The sequence below is a fragment of the Phascolarctos cinereus genome, unplaced genomic scaffold, assembly GCF_003287225.1.
Source record: "Phascolarctos cinereus isolate Bilbo 61053 unplaced genomic scaffold, phaCin_HiC Scaffold_4;HRSCAF=312, whole genome shotgun sequence".
In the NCBI taxonomy this organism is placed as follows: domain Eukaryota; kingdom Metazoa; phylum Chordata; class Mammalia; order Diprotodontia; family Phascolarctidae; genus Phascolarctos; species Phascolarctos cinereus.
In genome coordinates this window covers 364,973,309-364,994,597 of record NW_027555847.1, presented here as the reverse complement: position 1 = coordinate 364,994,597, position 21,289 = coordinate 364,973,309, and the positions used below count along the sequence as shown (strand labels likewise).

Genomic DNA, 21,289 nt, shown 5'->3' with positions numbered 1-21,289 from the left:
CATATGATTTGAGAGTTGAAAAGGACATGAAGAGCTAGTCCTGCCTTTACCCAATATATGAGTCTTTATTTATATTGTTCTCAGCAGGTGGTTACTACTTTCATTGAAAAGAAGTTTATGCAGTGAGTGGTGCAATGGATAGAGCCTTGGGCCTGAAATCAGGAAAACCTGGGTTCAAATCCAGCCTTAGCATGACCCTGGGCAAGTCACTTAACTTCTGTTCTAAGTTTCCTTAACTGTAAAATGGGGATAATAATATTACCTATTTCAGGATTGTTGTGAGGATCAAATGAGGTAATATTTGTAAAGTGCGTAGCACAATGTCTGGCATATAGTAGATGCTTAATAAATGCTTATTTCCTTCCCTTATTGTTTTTGATTACTTCTGATTAGACATTGTTACTTCTGATTAGACAGCTCTTTTTTATATCGAATTGAAATTTGTCTCACTATAATTTGTATACATTGTTCCTAGATCTGAATAAGACATAAAGGGTAGAACTGTGGACCTGGAGTTTGACTTCTGCCTTAGACATTTACTTGCTATATGACCTTGGACAGGTCACTTATTAATTTCCTCATCTATATAATGAGGATAATAATAGCACCTGTCTCACAAGGTTGTTGTTAGGCTCAAATGATGCCAAGTATGTAAAGTCAGTCAATAAACATTTATTATTCACTTACTATGTGCCAGACACAGTGGTAAATGATGGAGATAAAAAGAAAGGCAAAAAACCCCTTCCCTGCCTGGAAGAGCTTGCATTCTAATAGGGAGACAACTTGCAAACAACTGTTTACGTACAAGGTTCAGGTCCCATCATCATCAGATAATGGAAGGTAATCTTAGAGGGAAGGTGTGGGCCTGGGAAAGGCCTGCCAAACTGATTCTTGAAGGAAGCTAGATTAAGAGTAGTGGGAGGTCAGGAGAAACAGCATCCCAGGCATGGGAAATATTAAGTGAAAGGCTCAGAGATGGGAGTTGTGAGAACAGCAAATAGAATGGTTTACCTGAGTTATAGAGTGCATGAAGGGAGTCAAATTAAGAATGGAAAAGGGGGGGGACAGCTAGGTGGCGCAGTGGATAGAACACCAGCCCTGGATTCAGGAGGACCTGAATTCAAATCCAGCCTCAAACACATAACACTTACTAGCTGTGTGACGCTGGGCAAGTCACTTAACCCCATTGCCTGACCAAAAAAAAAAAAGAATGGAAAAGTAAGGAGGGATCTGGTTGTGAAGGTCTTTAAATGCCACATAGAAGATTTTATATTTGATCTTACAAGTAATAGGGAACAAATGGAGTTTGAGTAACAGGGGCAAAACCTATACTTTAGGAAAAATCATTTTGACAGCTGAGGGGAGGCTGGAGAGAAGGAAACTTATAAGAGAGATCTCAAGGTAGAAATGACAAGATTTGGCCATGAATTGACTGTGTGGGGTTAATGCTAATGAGGTATTAGGGATACCTGAGGTTGTGAGGTCAGGTGACTTGGAGGATGGTGATGTCCTTGATAGGAATAAATATTGGGTAGAGGTGGGTGTTTGGGGGAGGGAGAAGAAAGGAGTTTTGTTTAGGATATGTTGAATTTGAAATGTCTTTGAGACATCCAGTTCAAGATGTCCAACAGTCAGTTGTTATTTGCAGGATTGGAGCTTGAGATATTAGGTCTTGGTATCATCTGCACAGAGATGATATGATTTCTAAGTGAGATAGTATGTAAAGAAAAGAAAAGAGGGCAAACTTTAAAGTGCTGTGTAAGTCTTAGCTATTATTAATCCCATCTCTTCTGATATTTGAGTATAGTTATACCCTGATAAATCTTTCTCTTTCTGAGGTTAAATACGTCTAGTCCCTTCATTCATTCTTTATGAATTGTCTGGTGCGCTGTACATTGGGATTCTTTACTTGTTTGATTTCAATACGTCTTTTTTTTTTTAAACAAAGCCTAGCATTGTATTTGTTGGTGAGGCATTTATGCCATACTGTTGATTCATATTGAGTTTGTAGTGAGTTAACACTCTACATTAGAATTAATAATCTTTATTTAAGAGTTTTTGTTATGGCAGTAAAACAGTTCAAAAGCAGTAGTAGACAGTAGATCCTCATGATATTTGATTTATATCAGCATAATTAAAAAATGACATTTATATAGCCTTTTAAGGTTTTTGAAGTGCTTTATGTATGTTATTTCATTGGTTTCTCCTAATAACCAAGTAAGGCAAATTTAAATGTATTTTTAACCCCATTTTACTATTAAGAAAATTGATCTCAGGAGAGATGACTGGCACAGGCTCACCCATAGCTAATAATGTGTTTGACATGGGAGTAATGCCCAAGTCTTTGATACTTCACTGCTTTAAGTATTGCTTATTTCCTCTACCTTGGTGCAAGAAGGTCTGGGTAACATGTTCCTGTGTCAGATATTAGCAGCAAACTATCAAGCTCAAAAGGGACTCTGGGGCCAGAATTGATGGAAGAGAGAGCATCCACATTTATGTAGGAAGGGAGTTTTATTTTGTGTTTTTGTATATGATACTTAAAATTCAGTTAACATTCATTAGAGAAGATGTTGGCCATATTTCAAGCTTTTTTCCTTTTTGGGAATATTGAGCATTCTGGCTGTTTTACGTTCTTTTTTTTTTTAACTACCATTGTGACTTCATTTCTTTGCCTCTTTTTCCTCATCTGTAAATAATACTGCCTTAAAGCAATATGTAAGAGTGAGTTGTTACATCCCCTAGTTCTTGATTATTGTGAACTAGCTGTATAATATTGCACACGTCAGTTCTCAGTTTAGATTTCAGTTTTTTTCAACTGTAAAATGAGGGGAGTTAGGTTATGATCTTTCAGGTACCTTTTTAATTTTTTTTTTTTGAGCTGGCATTTTTTTAAAGAATACTTTTATTTTTTCCCTAATTGATTTTAAAATATTTTTTAAAAGTTTTGAGTTCTAAATTCCATCCCTTCCTTTTGCTTCTTCACCTTCCCTGCAATCTGATATAGTTTATACATGTTCAGTCCTGTAAAACATTTCTGTATTAGTTATTTTGTACAAGAAGACTCAAATAAAAAAAAGAATCAAAGAAAGAAAGAAAGTGAAAATTAGCATGCTTCAGTTTGTATTCAGACAGTATCAGTCTTACCTCTGGAGGAGGACAGCATGCTTCATCATGAATCCTTTGGGATTGTCTTGAATCATTGTATTGCTGAGAATAGTTAAGTCATTCACAGTTCTTCACTGTACAATATTGCTGTTACTGTATACAATGTACTACTTACTGGTTCTGCTCACTTCAGATCATTAAATTCATCAGTTCATTCAGTCTTTCCAGGTTTTTCTAAAATTATCCTGCTTGTCATTTCTTGTAGCACAATAATATTCCATCATAATCATATTCCACAGCTTGTTTAGCCATTCCCCAATTGGTGGGCATTCCTTCAATTTCCAATTCTTTTTTTTTTTTAATTTATTTATTGGTGAGGCAATTGGGGTTAAGTGACTTGCTCAGGTCACACGGCTAGTAAGTGCCAAGTGTTTGAGGCCAGATTTGAACTCTGGTCCTCCTGACTTCAGGACCAGTGCTATATTCACTGCACCACCTAGCTGCCCCAATTTCCAATTCTTAGACACCACAAAAAGAGCTACTATAAATATTTTTGTATAAATAGGTCCTTTTCCCTTTTTTTTTTTTTGATGTCTTTGGGATATAGACCTAGCAGCTGTATAAATGGATCAGAGATACCCAGCACAGTGTTTTAGACCTTTAGACATAGTTCAGAATTGCTGTCCCGAATGGTGGGATCAGTTCACAACTCCAATCAGGTACATTTTTTTTTATATATAATTATCTTTATGTCTACCTTTTCCTTGATTCTATATTATTATTCTTTTCTCCAAAATTTAATGTGTAATTAACTCTTTCAATGGTAAGGAAAAACATACAACCTTTGTCTATACAGTAGAAGTGAGAGACAGCTTTGTATAGCGAATAGAATGAAAGCGTTGAGTCAAGATGGTTCAGGTGCTACCTCAGTGGTATAATGCTGGCATGACTTGAGGGCAAATCACTTAAACTTTCTAAGATTGTAAGTTGCTGAGAAGGTGCTACTTTATAGTCCTCTAGGGTGTTTACTCTTTAGATATTCCCTGTAACAATGAAATCAATAGTGCCCAGGCCCTACAAATATAAGTAGAAACTTATATAATGTTGACATGACATTCTTAGAAAATGAATGAAATGTTTAATGTAAAATTAAAAATAGAGATAGGGCCTGAACCTTCGAATTCACTGGTATAGGAAGCTTGGGGAGTCAGTCAGTCAGTCAGTAAACATTAAACACTGACCATGTTCTGGGCAGTGTGCTAGGTGCTGAGGATACAAATATGAAAACAAGAAAGACAGTCCCTGCACTGCAGGAGCTTACAGTATACAAAAGGAAGCCAAAGGAGGGGAAAGGGAAAGGTACCTGCCATGGGGGTATAATGCCAAAGTCAGAGAGGTCTGAAAGCAGTGTAGCCAGGTGGGAAATGAGGGAGAGAAAGCTTGTGCCATTTACAGGTCAGCACCTTCTCTATACCTTAGTCTTGGAACATCTAAGTGGTTAGCCCATGGTCATGTGGACAGTATGTCATAAGTGGGACTTGAATTCAGGTCCTCCTGGCTCTAAGATTGGCTTTCTATCCACTATACCATGCTGCTTATAAGATGAAAAACAAATGGGAAATTTTGGTGAATGGATTGGCGACAGTTATCATTTACATTTGACATTTTGGGCAAGTAACAATTTTACAGCCTAAAAAAAGTCTACTATCAGCACTGTGGGAATCTTGAGTTTTACTGATAGTTTGGTATTGGTGTAGAGCTATCATTTATTGGAGAGCTTCTCGTTACACTCACCTTTTTGGAATTCATTGAGTTTTAGAGGTATAAGGCACCTTGGAGATCATTTAGCTTAACCCTTCTTTCCTTCCCCCCTTTTATTGTTGTTGTTATTATAATTATTGGTAATAAAATTATTATTGAGAGGGAGGTCCTTGAGAGCAGAGACTATCTTTTGACGGTCTTTGTATCCCCATTGCCTAGCACAATGCTGGGCACACAGTAGGCTTTTGATAAATGCTTGTGGCCTGAGACTAAGGCCCAGGGAGGTATAGTATCTTTCCCATTTTGATTGAACTAATTGATAGAGGAGCTAGAATAAGGGAGCTAGGTGTCTGGATTCCTATTCTAGTGCTTTTCCCACTTTATCTTATGCTGACATCATTGGACATTATGCTATATTAAGTAGTAGAATCTGGTAAAAATTCCTGCTTCTTTGATACTATATATTTGACTTAGGTTTACTCTTGTTTATATGGATGTATGTGCTTCAGTCATCTGGTTTGGGAGCCTCACTTTGTGCTAGCTCTGCTAATCAATGTAGCAAGATCTCTCATGTTTATGCTTATAAGACACATCCCTTAAACTGTTAGCTAACATTTTTTCCCATTTTTGTCACATATTGAACTGGAAGAATTTGCCAGTGCATTAGAAATGTAGTCTAATCAAGTCTTTGGCCTTCTTGATTATAAGTTCCAGGAAGACTCTTTGTTTTTTGGTGAGGCGATCGGGGTTAAGTGACTTGCCTAGAGTCACATAGCTAGTGAGTGTTATGTGTCTGAGGCTGAATTTGAACTCAGGTCCTCCAGACACCAGGGTCAGCGCTCTATCCACTGAACCCTCTACCATCAAATAAAGCTTCTTACTTAACTGTCAAATTTAGATTTGTGGATGGGTATATGTTTTTACAAAGTTAATGAATGCAGTATTGTCTTGATGTTTTTCTACTTCTTTGAACATTATATTATAAATTTCCTCCTTTTCTATTCTTTTTTTTTTCCTGGAAGTGTATGAAGCTGAGAAAATTGATTTAAGATCATGAAGCTGACTTGAGAGGTCCCTGGCTATCATCTCTTTGGCTTTGATAGTCTTCTGTTTAGTCACATAGATTTTATTAATGTTATAAATCAGTCTTAACTAATTCTTTTTCTGTCTCATAAGGAGCTTTCAACATTAACCATAATTTTAACCAAATGTCTTGATGTGTTCATAGTTTAAACCTTTTAAAAATTTTTAAGAGATTAGCTCCTCTATATTTCTTCATATACAGATGTTTCATTATTATTTTTTAAATTCTAGATTAACCCTCGGGCTCTCTTGTTTGGCCATACAGCTTCCATTACTTGTTTGTCCAAAGCTTGTGCTTCTAGTGACCGGCAGTATGTAGTGAGTGCATCTGAAAGTGGGTAAGTATTCTTTTACTCAGAATAGTATACTTTTTAGTATACTTTTACTCAGAACAGAATGCTAGTATGTTAGTAAGCCTTATCTTTTTCTTGGTTTTATATAAATGCAGGCCAAATGCAAAGGAAAATATCAACTGTAGTCTCTAAGTTACAAGGAAATGGCTTTAGCTCGTGATTGTTTATGTCTATAATTACTTTTTTACTTTGCTTCTCTTCTGAGAAACTTTGGGCAGTAAAGCCTATAAAATGATTAATTTTCATAACACTTTTCTGAGTTATTAGACAAGCTTCAAATTATTCAGCCTTAGTTATCCTTAGCTAGTATGAGAGCATCGACTAGTTCCATTCATGCCTCATGCTATATTGTTATGCTAACCCAGTGTGGGAACTTATACCCCAAGAAAGAAGCTGGAGGCTGGCTAGTGGTTCCACTAGTAATTTGTAGAGTTTCTTAAATACTTTTTATAGTTCAGGAAATTGCATTGGCTCAAGTCCTCAAATACTAGTGGCAGATGTTTGGGCAGCTTTGAATTTTGAACATAGTGGCACCTTATGGATCCAGAAAAAAAAATAAGGCAAGACATTACTTTTCTGTCAATTGAAGGCATCATCTAATCTATTAGAACATGGTGTTTTAGAAATTGTGCATTTTGTACAAAATTAAACCTAACACATACCTATGGCATGGGAATGAGCACTGGACCTGTATTTTTACTGGTATAGGGAGTTCTTGTTGAGTAACTTCTACCAGTGTAAATTGGCACCTTTCTTGCAATTTAGAGTCTTAGTGTTGTCTTGAGTAGTGGTATCAAACTCAAATAGAAAAAGGGCCACTAAAAAGTATATAAGTATCCCTGTGATCCTCAAATCGACTTAGAAAACCATACATGTTTATATGTGTTTGATGCCTTTGGTCTAAAGCATTGAGAGGCTAAGTGACTTGCCCAGGGTTACACAGCCAGTATGTTTCAGAGATGGGACTTGAGGCTAGTTCTGTCTGGTTATGAAGCCAGATCACTCTCCATGGTGCCTGTGTTGGACACTGGGGACCCTGAACTAGTTTTAGACCCTATGCAGAAGTGCGAACCTGTGGCCTTCAGGCCACATGTGGTATTCTAGGTCCCCAGCTGCAGCCCTTTGACTGAATCTAAGCTTCAGAGAACAAATCCAAAGGATTTGAAGTTTGGATTGGGTTGGTGGGACCCTGGAGCAAGAGTTTCAGCTTTGAGATGATGACAGTGAGGCCCAAGTTTCTCAGTTCTGGTTCCCCTCTTTGCACTAAGTCATATTGTTTAGAAGCCAACCAGTCATTTGCTCAACCTTTCCGTTTGGGGATGGGAAAGAATCAACATTTTTTTGCCCTTCCTACCTCCCAGGATTAGAATGGTGAGAGGTGATTGAAATTTTGTCTATTTAATGTTTTAAAAACAACAATAACCCTGCATTACAGTATGTTTTAATGATAGTTTAAAGTCATTCAAAATTTTTTTTAGAAATTTAATAATGAATATCAGTATATCTAATTTAACTTGTATAATAAATGTGTATTTTTAAATGTATTATAACACATCAAACATTAACTTTTTAGCCACTCCCACTTCAGTCTCCTTCAGTGTCCTTTGTCTATTCATTCTCATTTAATTTTCATCTTAAGTAGTTATTGGGTTGATTCTATTCTATTTCTGCTTTTTAAAAAATTTAATTATTCAGAGTAGCATTTGCAATTTTCTTTGTAGTGCTTATACCTGTCAGTTTTAATTTCACTCTGGAATGGACTATATGGCCATTCAATTAATGGTCCACAATTTTATTTAACTATTCTCCTGTCATTTAATTTTTTTAGTTAAAAATATTGTTTTGAAAATACTTCAATAAATAGCTCTTTTTTTTGGGAGAGAGGTATTTGAGGACAGTTTGTTTATATTCTGAACAGTGGATTTTGGGGTTAAAGGGTATGGATTTTGGACTTTTCTTATCTGCTTCTGGATTATTCTCCAAAAAACTTTATTTTAAATTATTTTTGTCAATTGACTGAATATGAGGTGGTACCTCAAAGTTGTTTAAGTTTTTTCTCTCCAATTTTAGTCAAATTGAACATTTTTTCAAGTTATTAACATCTTATGTATCTTTTTCTGGAAATATTCTATTCATATTCTTTGACTTTTTAATTGTTGTGGATTGCCAGTTACCTTTGCGAATTTTCAGCAGTTTATTATATTTTATATTATAATATTATATTTCAGGTTATTGTTGTATTTTTATAATTTTAAAAATTTTAATTTGTTAGTTTCACTTTTCTTTTAATTATGTGTATGTTGTCATATAAAATTTTATTTTGATAGATTCATACCCATCTATATTGTCAAAATAATTCCTTCTAATGATTGAGTGGGAGGAAAAAAGCTTCCCCTCTGTAACTGGCAGAAATATATTATTCCATTCTATTTTATCTTTACATGATTAAAAAAATGTTTATCATCCACTTGGAATTCACTGAGGTATATATGTAGGTGGATGGAAATAAATTTGTTGCCATATTGTCAACCAATTTTCTTCCAAGTACATTTGATAAATAATGTTCCTTTACATTTTTGGGGGGCTTATTTAGACCATGTATTGATGAGGTAATACTTTGATGTTTACATAACACATCGTGGTGGAAAGTTTATTGAATGTAGCTCTCTCTCATTCTTTTTCTCACTCTACCTCTCTTGTTTTCTCCAAAGGTTTGATGATAAATACTTTGTATTGTTTAACGTCTGAGAGTACAGGACCACCTTCACATCTTTTTTGCCAGCGTGCACCTTGATTTTTTTTAAAAATTGAGACAAATACCTTACATTCAAAAACTTGTTTTTTGGTGATATCTTTTATATTTACATTTCCAGACCTACTGTGTACCACTGCTTTCTGGTGAGAGTCTCCCTTGTAACAGAAAAGCAGTTAGCAAAACCACCTGAGTGACTGTATGTAACACTCCTGTGATACTTTTTCCCGTTGGTTTTTCCATATAAATTTCATAATGGTATTATAGAGTCCTGTAAAGAAACCCTTTGGTGTTTTGATTGAGATTGCATTAAATATATGATAATTTGGAGAGTATTGTCATTTTTATTATATTAATCTAATTTATGCATGACCATTGAATTTCTCTTTTATTATTTAGGTCTTTTTATATTTGTCATCATAATTTTGTGGTTGTCCTTATATATATAGGTTCTTTGTATTTTTAGGTAGATTAGTTTACAAATTTATGATTTTTTTTGTTGTAAATGGAGTTTATGATTTATTGATTTTTATACTGGTAAATAAGTATGTAAATTTTTTTTGCTGGTTAATCTTGTATTCTGGGAGATTGAGTTCATTTATCTCTTACTATTTTGGTTGAGACATTTTGGATTTTTTAGATAAACTCATATCATTGGATATTAATTATTCTTTGAGCTTTTCATTTCCAATGCTAATCTCTTTAATAATTTTTTATTGTCATAACAATTTTGGATTTTCCAGTACTGAGTCAAGTAAGAGAAGTATAAGTGGATATCTTTGTTTTGTACCTGCTCTTTTAATATTTCTGTATTGCATAATATTTTCTCTTAACTTATGTAGATGTGTGTGTGTTGAAGAAAAATCTCCGTATACCTTGCTTTTTATTCTTTTTAAAAAAATCATCAATGAAAGTGGGATTTTATCAAAGGTTTTTTTTGTATCAGTTGGTATATTCCTTGTTTGAGGTTTTATGTTAATAGTTTTTTCTATTGAAAAATTGAACCAGCCTTTTCTGCCTAGTATAAATTCTAATTTTATCATGAAGAATATTAAAAAATGTATTCTAAATATTTTTGTTAGCATTTTTTTTCTATTCATTAAGGAAGTTGGTCTATAATTTTCATTTTTTGATGTAATCCTTAGTGGGTGTTAAGGTCAGTAATATATATTTTACTCAAAAAAGGCATTTATTTGTATTAATAAGTTTTTCTCAAGGTAAATTTGAATTTTCTTTCTGTAAGTATTTTCAGAATAATGCATTTTCCAGCTCCTATTTTGTCTTGTTTTCATTTAAGATAGTATCTTTTTGGAAGGCATTTATCTTCCTTCCTTCCTTCCTTCCTTCCTTCCTTCCTTCCTTCCTTCCTTCCTTCCTTCCTTCCTTCCTTCCTTCCTTCCTCCCTCCCTCCCTCCCTCCTTCCCTCCCTTCTTTCTTCCTCCTTCCTTCTTCCTTCCTTCCTTCCTTCCTTCCTTCCTTCCTTCCTTCCTTCCTTTTCCTTCCTTCCTTCCTTCCTTCTTTCTTTCTTTCTTTCTTTCTTCTTTCTTTCTTCTTTTCTTCTTTCTTTCTTTCTTTCTTTCTTTCTTTCTTTCTTTCTTTCTTTCTTTCTTTCTTTCTTTCTTTCTTTCTTTCTTTCTTTCTTTCTTTCTTTCTTTCTTTCTTTCGCAGTGGGCTTAAGTGACTTGCCCAGGGTCATACAGCTAGTAAATGTTATATGTCTGAGGTCCATTTTGAACTCAGCTTCTCCTGAGTCCAGGGCTGGTACTCTATCCACTGCGACACCTAGCTGCCTCCATGGAATGCATTTCTTCAAAAGAAATAGAACTAGAAATAGAATTAGAGGTGAAATATTGTATTTAATTTGTAACAGTCCTGTGGAATGCATTTCAATTGACTGTTTCATGGCTATATTTTTTTCAATGCTGAGTTTTGAAGCTGTGCTTATGCATAAATTTTATATACATATATTCAATATAAAGGTATCATGTAAGGCTTGACTCTTATTTTTATATAACAAAGTCATTATGGTTCAGTTAAACTCTAAAATTTCTGTTATAGATTTGAGGCAATAAATATATGAAATATAAGCATAAATATAAAAATAGCTAGTTTCTTTCATGGAATTTGTTAGTTTTGAGGGCATGCATATTTGTATGAGTGGGACAGAGTTGGGTAACCCTCAGTTCTTTTAAATATATAATTAAATTTTCTTGTTAGTAATTTTTAATTAGAAATAATGATTTAGGCTCATCTGGAAAGAAACTCATGAAAAACTTGACAGAAGATGAATCTGAAAAAAAAAGAAAAAGACGTAACAGAATGCAAAACCTTGGGACAGATAGACTAAATGGCAGAAGGAATGTTTTCATTCATATGATTTTATAGAGCTCACTAGTGAAATAGTTGGCCACAATGGATCTTATTGTTTTTATTTATTTTGTATTTTATATTTTACAGAGAAATGTGCCTTTGGGATGTAAGTGATGGCAGATGTATTGAGTTTACGAAATTAGCTTGCACACATACTGGCATACAGGTTAGTATTTTAATTCTTTAATTTGTCAGGTTGCAAGCACAGATGTGCTAAAATGGTTTAAGTGCTGTTTCCTCCTTAAAAGCCTTCCCTAAAACTGCTAAACTTGAAAGTCATTGCTGATTCCTCTCTCCCTCGGCTTCCAGGGTGCTTTTTACCTCTCTTAAAGTCTTATAATCTATTTTACTTTAAAGTAATTTTTGTTCATATCACATCTTCCTATTTTGTAAACTATTTAGAGGCAGAGACATTTTATTTATCATGACATCTGTCCTTTCTGTATTTAATACAATTCTTTGCCTGTAACACATACTTAATTAGTACTTGTTTAATGAATAGATGAATGAATGAAAAAAGTCCTGAGTTACATTCCTGGTATTGTTTCTTACTCTGTAGTCAGACTGTTCTTCAGTTTTCTCACTATGTGTGTGCTGTACTAATATACAGGGGAATTAGAAAGATTATAGAAGGTTAGGACACTAACTTCTGAGAGGTAGAAAAATTAAGATGCAGAAAAATGTAATTCTTTAGAATACAGAATTTTCAGAGGGCAAGTCTTGGAGTCAGAAAGACCCGGGTTCACATCTTATCTCTGAAATATACTGGCTGTTTGGTCTTTGGCAAGTCGTTTAAACTTTCAGTGCCTGATGCAACTTTTCCCACCTGATTTTCTCCCAAAAATAGTAAGAAAAGGAAAAATTTGCAGTGCAGGGACCAGAGTTGTAATGTATTGGGTCTTTGACTATAGTGTAACTCCTTCCTATAGAGTGTGCCTCTGTCCTTTAAAATATTTTTTTCTTTCATGACGCAGCAATATTTTATAGAGAAGTAGATATGATCTTAAGACTATAGGCCATAATTTCCTTTTACTTAGAAGGCGAACATTACTGTTAATAATCCAAATGCTTCCCTTTATTAATTTTTTTCTAACATTTGAAGGAAATGAACATTTTTACCTAGTTTCAACTTTGTCCACCAAATGTGTGTGTGTGTGTGGGTGGATAAAGGCTTAGGACATTTCTTCATTATTTATTATAATAGAATCTTAGATTTATTACCCCTAGAATATGTTTATATATCTGAGAACATTGTCCTTGTTGTACTGTATTTTTAATGTCATTTAAATGTTCTGATACTGAATATTAAAGAAAGAATAATACTTAATAGATACCTTGATGTAATACTATATTTGTGGGCACAAGTTATCAATCTTAAGCACTGAACAAATTAGAATTTTCTTTTAGAGAGACATGGCATATTGGAAAGAGCACTGACTCTGGAGTCAGAAGGCCTGTGTTCAATTCCTGCCTCTGACATTACCCTTAGTCTCCCTAGGACTCAGTTTTCTCATCTGTTAAGTGAAAGGATTGAATTAGATAGCCTCTGAGCTCCCTTCTAGTAAGACTCAATAATAACTCACATTTAGGGAAGCAATTGGATTTTTGCTGAGAGGACCATATAACTAAGCATTTGATAAGTTTAAATATTAAGTGGAGATCAAATTTGTCACAGATAATGTTCTTTTAATATAAAACTAGTTCTACCAGTTCTTTGTTGGGAATCAACGTGAAGGGAGACTGCTGTGCCATGGACATTACCCTGAAATTCTGGTTGTGGACGCCACCAGCCTTGAGGTTCTTTACTCCTTAGTGTCAAAGATATCTCCTGACTGGATTAGCTCTATGAGTATCATTCGATCCCACCGAACACAAGGTTAGTGTACTTTAAAAAAATTTTTAAAAAGGGAAGTTCAAACAATTATTCCTTTCAGCAAGTTTCATTGCAGAGACTGGTACTTTCTTTTACTTCTACATTTATAACCATTTCCATGATTTTCTTGCATTTCGAAACTGAACATTACTGCCAGTAATCCAAATAATCCCTTTCAGTTTCCCAGTTAACTTACATATTGAATCCTATCCTATGGAAGATAATTGTTAAATATTGTCCATGTACTGATTCTGGCCTCCTTGGCTTTCCAAGGTGAGGGGAGGAATCTCTTTCCCATGCCCCTTGGAATTTGGGAGGAATGACAATATTTCTAACTGGTCCATTTATATATTCTTGGAGTCTGGTTTGGAGGTTTTAAAGTAGGGTGGATTTAGTGTATGTTAAGTTGTTACCAGCAAAGTTACACGGAAAAGGTATGCTCTCATTGTTTAAGCTGGGACTGTATTCATAGAAAAATTTTAACTTTTATTTTCAGAGCAAAGGGTTATTGCTGTTCACAGTGAGGAAAAGAAGCAGAAATATCTAGAGGGAATGCTCAGTGATTAGATGTGTCTGATGAATGCAGTAATATTTATTCCTAAGGGTGTTCCCCACTAGCTTTTTAAACCTCCTTTTCCCTAGTGCTTCACTGTCTTGTTTCTTTGTGGGGGCTTGTGGCCTAGTAAATGGCTGTTGGCTGGTTGACTTTGTAGGGACTCATTACCAAGTTGACTATAAGTTAATGAGCTTCTTTTGGCCATAGCAATTCATGAAGATCATGTGTTTGTACAAAGGACTTTGCCAACCTTATCACTCTCAAGTCTCATTATTATTATTATTATCAACCTCATCCTCATCATTAACTTTTTGAAGGGTTGTGTTCTAGAGGGAGAATCTGCATTTACCCAAATCAGATCCTGGAGTATTGAAAGCAGTTGCTGTATAAAGGCCAAAATTCCCATGATTCTGCTTTGGTGTTTTCTGACTTTGACTCAGCTTACCTGTTTAAGATGAATTCATTCAATGAGCTGCTTGGACAGCTGCATGATATAGTTTCAATAATGTGTTTTTCTTTTCCTTTTGGCTTACCTATCCAGATACAAGAGAGAGACAGCCGTGGCAGAATGGATAGAGAGTTGGTCTCAAAGCCAGGAAGACCAGGGTTCAATCCCACCTTTGAATCATATTGGCTGGGTGACCTGAAATCACTTTACCTCTCAGTGCGCTAAGTAATTCTCCAAAGCTCTTAAGTTGTAGAGAAAATGATGACCTCCATTGATAAAAGGAGTTTGCTTATCCAGGGGTTCACTGTACCAGTGAAGTTACAGGTCCAGTCCCTTTCACACTCACAAAATAATCTTTTTCATTGTTATTTATCAAGCTGAAAAGATTTGTAGTTCTTGGGGGTGTGATGTAGTTTGTACAGTGTCCTGAGTGAATTGAAGCATTTGGAGAACATCTTAAACAGGGTCTTTTGTTTGGAGCTTTGCGTAGAATGTTATTCATCACTGGCAATGACTTTAGGTTAGTATATATTTGTTAGGTTCAGAATATCAGTAAAGGAACAGTTCATTTCCCTTAGTTGTATGGAATCTCATTGGCCAGTAGAAAAAAAGCAGTTAGTTAAACGTCATGACTGTATTATGATTAAAAAATATTGATATTGGAGAAAATGCACTATAGTTGTATCCTTTTGTTTCCTATTTAGAGGATACTGTTGTGGCAGTTTCAGTAACAGGAATCTTGAAAGTTTGGATTGTTACATCTGAAGTTAGTGATACCCAGGTAAGATTGGTGATTGATCTCTTCAATTTTCTCATTATTGCTTTTTCTTACTGTCCTTAATTCTTCGTAGTAATATTTTGGGCCTCTGTTTTTGGTATTTATTATGGTTGCCTGCTTAATTTTCTATAATCTCTTGAATATTTTAGAATGAATGATGCCCTAATGATTATATAAGTAAATTTTAAAATTTTCTTTTAAGGAATGCTGAACTTTCTTGAAATATGAGATAGAGAAGTGCATTGTGGGAGGAAATAGTTTGTTTTTACTTCTGAGTAAACTGAGTAACTTCTAAGATGGTAACATACTTGAGGGAAGAAATAACAGAAACTAAACACAGGTGTTTCTGGTCATTTGCCTCAGCATATTTGCTTTCTGTTAGTGGGCAGGACAAATCTGTGCCCTGTCAGTACTCGTGCTAGTCTTTCTAGCAAAGGAATTTGACTTAATTAAAAAGGAAAACAAAATAAAGATAACACTAAACTGGTGTTTCTGAGTTTGCATAATAGCTTGGTAAGAATTAGAACTCACTCATTTTTTTTTGTTTCTGTGTCCTTAGCATCTATAGTGTATGTTGCATAAGAGGCAGTTAATAAATTTGATTCTGCCTCTCTTCATCACTAGTATGACTTTTTTACATTATTTCACTACTCTTTCAGTTCTTAATATCTTTAACTTTTGTGACTGTGCTATTTGGAATGTAGTTTTTGTTCTTTCTTTGCTATTGAGTTGCTGAACATAGCAAATTCCATTTTCACTCCATTTTATTTGGTTGTGTGATTGTTTTCATGGGTAACCAAGTTATTTTTATATCTTTCAGGATACTGAGCCAATATTTGAAGAAGAATCCAAACCAATTTATTGTCAGAATTGCCAAAGCATTTCTTTCTGTGCATTTACCCAAAGGTCACTTTTGGTTGTGTGTTCCAAATATTGGAGGGTAAGGTTACCCAGTTACGTAAAAAAGCTGGTTTTTCCTATTTTATGATGTAGATTTTGTTAGACATTTAGTGCTAAACTTAAGGAATAACTGGTTTTTTTTTTGTGAGGCAGTTGGGGTTAAATGACCTGTTCAGGGTCACACAGCTAGTAAGTGTCAAGTGTCTGGTCTGAGACTACATTTAAACTCAGGCTCTCCTGACTCCAGGGCTGGTGCTCTTATCCGCTGCACCACTTAGCTGCCCCTAAGGAATAACTCTGAAAAAGACCATTTTAATCTTTTAGTACTCATGTCTGAATTTATATTCCTTGTTTTTTTGTAGCAAATCTTCCCCTTTGGAGGAAATATTTGTGATGGTGCTCTGTGGAGCTCTGTATTCTTTTTAGGGCAAATTCAAAAAAGATCGTTTCTTATGCAAGGAGCTCATATAATGGGGAAGGGAGAATAAAAAAAGGTATACAAATAATTGCAGTCCTGCTTAGAGTATAAGTGAATAGGAGATATCAAATAGAGTGACATGAGTCATTTGAGGTGGATGAGGGATCACTTCTGGGTATGGGAATGAAGAAGGCCTTGTTGAGGAGCTGACACTTGAACTAGGCCTGGAAGGTAGGGGAGGATTTCTGTAGGCAGAAATGAGTAGAATGGCATTTTCAGGCATAGAGGACAATATTCATGGAGTTGGAAAACAGCATATTGAAATCACAAAATGGAGTGTAGTTGTTACCACTCTAAGGAATGAAGGGAAATTGAACTAAGGTTGGATGAGAAGACAAAATATGCTGCCTTTTGCCTGAATGAATCCACTCTACTTGAAATCCTGAGGCTAGCAGATCAAAGCAGGGAGAATTAGGACTTACTTAGCTGGTGCTGTGGACTCATCTGTTTCTGTTGTATAGTAGGAACCGGACAGAGGAGATGAATATCTTTGGAAGGAGGGAGGAATAAGAGCCAAATGATACTTTATTTGTGGTAGAAATGTATGCTGTTCAGGTCTTTTGTTTCTTGCTGTCTTTTCCCTTGCATATCTTATATTCTCCTGAGTTTTATTTGTCCCTGAGGAATTTTGGGTGTGAGGCCACCTTCTGAGCCCTTGTCTATTTTCACATGTGTGTCTCTTAAAATGTTGTAACCTTTGATAGTGTAATTTATCTGGAAAATAGTGTAAAGGAGAGCTTTATGAAATAAGTTTGCAAAGGAGAGTTGCAGCCAGTTTGTAGCTTGAACTCTTTGATTAGTTGTCTTCAGATGAATTCTAGAACTCCAGAATTTGAGTAGGAAGGGGCTTCAGTGGCCATTCTTGGACCTAAAAGAGAATTCCCTCTACAACATACCCAGCAAATGGTCATTGATTCTCTGCACAAAGACCTCCAGTACATGGGGAACCCACTGCCTATTGAAGCAGCTCGTTCTGCCTTGGGATAACTCTAAATCTTAGGCAGTTTCCCCCTCTGATATCAAGCCTAAAAATGTGTCTTTGCAACTTCCATGCCTTGTTCCTTATTTTATCTCTGGACAAATACAACCAGTTCAATCTCTTTTGAAAATGATCTCCTTTCCAACACTTGAAGACAGTTGTCATGTGTTTCCAGGCCTTTCCCTTCAGGGTAAACACACTTAGTTCCTTCATTGATATTGATATGGCGTGGACCTGATATCCTTCACCATTAAACTTTTTTTTTGGCACATTAGTGTTCTTTCTAAAATTACCCAGAACCTGACAAAAGACTCCAGAAGTGGTCTGACCTGGGCAGAATTTTTATTTGGATACTGTACTTAATGCAGCTTGGTATCTTAGGGCTATTTTATTTTTTTTTATTTTTTATTTTTTGACTCCTATATACTTTTGAATTGTGTCCAGCTTTCAGTCCACTAATAGCCTCAGCTCTTTTCTGAGATAACCTGCTGCCTAGTGATGCTTTGCCATTTTGTACTTATGAGGTTGATTTCTTCAATATAAATGTAAGACTTTACATTTATCCTTATTAAATTCAACTGTACAGTTATGTTAACTGCATAGTTGTGATATAAACAAATCATTGGGTGAGACAAGCTGGATGTTTCCAGCCTTTTTAGATTTCATTAAGGTCAACCTTACCTTTCTCCTGGATGGTTTCATCTGTTTGTTGATCCAGAGGCCACACACACTTTGGGCAGTACGTCTCATGTTTCCAGATGAACAAACTCTGTACTACTGTAAGATCTTTGGTTTTTTCGGCTGAACTCCGATCTTTGCTTGTCTATGACAAGCTGGTAGGATACAGCTGTTAAGTACTCTTGATTAGTGTTTCTGCCTCTTCTTACTCAGTTGTTGTTGCCACTAATTATTGCTGAGGAGACATGAACTTTATCTCATCTATTTCTGGTTGACTTTGAGGAGCTTTGCTCCTAGAGGATTTAACTGAGATGTCACTGTTTTGATTTAGATTATAGCATGAATTTAGAATTTTGAGTTTGTCTCTGGTTTTGTGTAGGTATTTGATGCTGGAGATTATTCCCTGTTATGTTCTGGCCCCAGCGAAAATGGACAAACGTGGACAGGAGGTGACTTCATATCAGCAGATAAAGTTATTATATGGACAGAAAATGGACAAAGTTATATTTACAAACTACCTGCCAGGTAACTCAATAAATAATAAGTCACAATACAAGAAAAAGTTTAGGCATTAGAATTACCATGAAATGTAGATGAAGACTAAATACTTTCATTTTCAAATGTCAAGAAATTTACTGCCTTTTGCAGTGAAAAATTAAAGCAGTATATAGTTAACTATTGTAAAATATAGTATATGGTTAAAATTGTGGTATAGGTTTAAAGCATAATTTTGAAGATTAAAATATAAAGTTTCAGTTTAACTCACAATTAGAAATATCAGAAGGGACATTAAGATTTTTTTTGTTGAAGTAGGATACATTAAATTACCTTTGATATTTTATAATTAAGCAATGTAATACTTTAACATTTACAATTAAGTTATGAAAATAGGAATTTTAACAGTAGAAAAAACCCTTGTAGAATGGAATTATGTGATGGAAACAAGTTTTAAAGTATGAATTGTCATTGAAAATAGTGTTTTCTCTGATTCTCAGTTGTCTACCTGCTAGTGGTTCATTCCGCAGTGATGTTGGAAAGGCTGTTGAAAATTTAATTCCTCCTTTACAGTACGGTCTCTTGGATAGAGAGGATAAAGAGGTGAGATGCATTCTGAGCACTGTGGCCATATAAAAATTCACTGAAGCAGCTATATTAAACAAATTATTTTATGTAAATTTATGTTCTTTATTAGCCCAGCACAATGAGTTGTTCATTATAAGTCAGCATAAAGTTCTGTAAAATCTAGTTTTAATGATTATATTTACCTATGTTTTGGGAAAGCTTTATTCATAATATCTCCTGTCCATCATAATATGCTCATTATTGGATTTCCTGATTGACTAATTAGCCTTCTTGCTATTCCTTGAACATGATACTCCAACTTCTGATTCTATGCCTTTTCACTGTCTTCCATGCCTTGAATGGCCTCTATCTTCACCTTCACCTTCTGGCTTCCTTTAAGACTTAGCTCAGATTTCACCTTCTGTGGGAAGCCTTCCTGAGTTTGTCTCTACCTCCCCAACCCCTAGTACCTTCCCGCTTAGGTTGCTTTCCATTTTCACAACTTATATCTATTATATGTAATTTTTTATATGTTGTCTTCCCATTAGAATGTAACTCTTTTGAGAACGGAGACATTGTTTTTGTTTTTCGGTATATCCCCAGCACTATACACAGTGCTTGGCACATTCATTATGTTATATATGTTTATGAGTTGTTGCACTCTCTAACCAAAGCTGTAAAATAGGACTCCACTGGGTCAGCTCTTTGGGGGAGCTCCCCCCCGCCCCTCTGCCCCTATCTTCTCTCTGACTTCCATTTTACTTGAGAACAAATCCTATGTGTCCTTTGCCTTAAAGCATTGGCATTACTCCATGGGTAACTTTCTCTAGCTTGTTACCATGGCATTTTTCTGCCAGTTCAGTTGTTCTGCCTAATCATGTGACCTGCGACTGCTATAGATACTTTACTTTGGACACATGACATGTTGAATGAAACATTTATTAATTCAGGTCACATTGTAATATAAAGCAACGATACTCATAAAGGTAAATATTGTACTGAGTTTCAATCATGTGAATAGAGCTTTAAAGTAAAGCTTTGAAATAAAGTTGAGACACTGAGTAGGCAGGGCCAAGAAGCACAGACTTAGACAAAGGGGATGCAGAATGACTAGTTGATGTTTTCTTCTCTGCCACTCCTTATATTCTCCTGAAAATCATCATCTTCATCATATTACAGTCTCTGATAATAATTTCCTCCTGGGTACATACCTGGGCACCATATGATTTTCTTCCTACAAGTTCTGCTTTCATTTCCCCTTCCTGACAAATTTGCTGTGGGAAGGATTAAATTTCATTGTCATTTATTCAACTTCCTTCTAACTACATCCACGGGGCTTCACACCATTGAAAAGGCTTAAATATTCCCATTTAGGCTTCTCCATGTCTCCATGTTCCACAGGCCCTAAAGTTGCCTAGTCTCTTTGTATCCATAGTAATATATACAGTAGTACATTTATCATTTTCCAAAGATCTTTAGGGAATTATGGATGTTGCCTATACATTCAAACTGATTTTGGATGAAAGTAATATTAAAGCTAATTTACATTATTTAGCATGGGATTTTAGGAATAGTGAAAGATTTAGAAGGATAATCCTGTCTAATATAATGATTTATCATTTAAAAGAATCCTCTCAGAGTTTTTCAGGACTGTATCTTAAAAACATGAATCAAAATTTGTTTTAATTGAAAAGCTTTCATTATAACCAAAATTTATTAAATATTAAGCTCTAATACTGTACTCTTTAAACTAAATGATGCAACCTAAAAAAAAAGTGTAAGAATACTATTTGTCCAATTTTTTGTGAAAATTCCATCCTGTATTTTTCACTGTGGTGGTGAGGTAGAAAATATTTTCATAAGTACTTTGGGAAAGAAAATTTGTTTAACCATAAGTAATCAAGATCCTCCATTATAAAATGGCCTTAATATATTTAGCCAACTTAATTTGCCACCTTTCCCTGACTTGAATTCTCATCTCTAGTTAAATTAGAAGGCTATTATCTGTGTGACAAAATGATTACCCCAGGTATCTTTAAATAGCCAACTGCTTTTCCCCATCCTACCAGGCATGTTAAATTTCATTTAGGCCTACTTTTTAAGGCATTTA

The 21,289-nt window shown here is 35.1% G+C and overlaps 1 protein-coding gene across 2 annotated transcripts in view; it reads left to right on the top strand.

Moving 5' to 3' along the window:
- WDR7 (WD repeat domain 7) overlaps positions 1-21,289 on the top strand; it is a 462,409-nt gene that overhangs the window by 30,480 nt on the left and 410,640 nt on the right. For both annotated transcript variants that reach the window (XM_020994630.2, XM_020994621.2), the window contains exons 3-9: positions 6,184-6,290; positions 11,515-11,593; positions 13,129-13,303; positions 15,009-15,085; positions 15,903-16,022; positions 18,497-18,642; positions 19,113-19,215. In XM_020994630.2, coding sequence (XP_020850289.1) covers positions 6,184-6,290; positions 11,515-11,593; positions 13,129-13,303; positions 15,009-15,085; positions 15,903-16,022; positions 18,497-18,642; positions 19,113-19,215 — 807 coding nt within the window. The remainder of the gene's footprint in view (positions 1-6,183; positions 6,291-11,514; positions 11,594-13,128; positions 13,304-15,008; positions 15,086-15,902; positions 16,023-18,496; positions 18,643-19,112; positions 19,216-21,289) is intronic.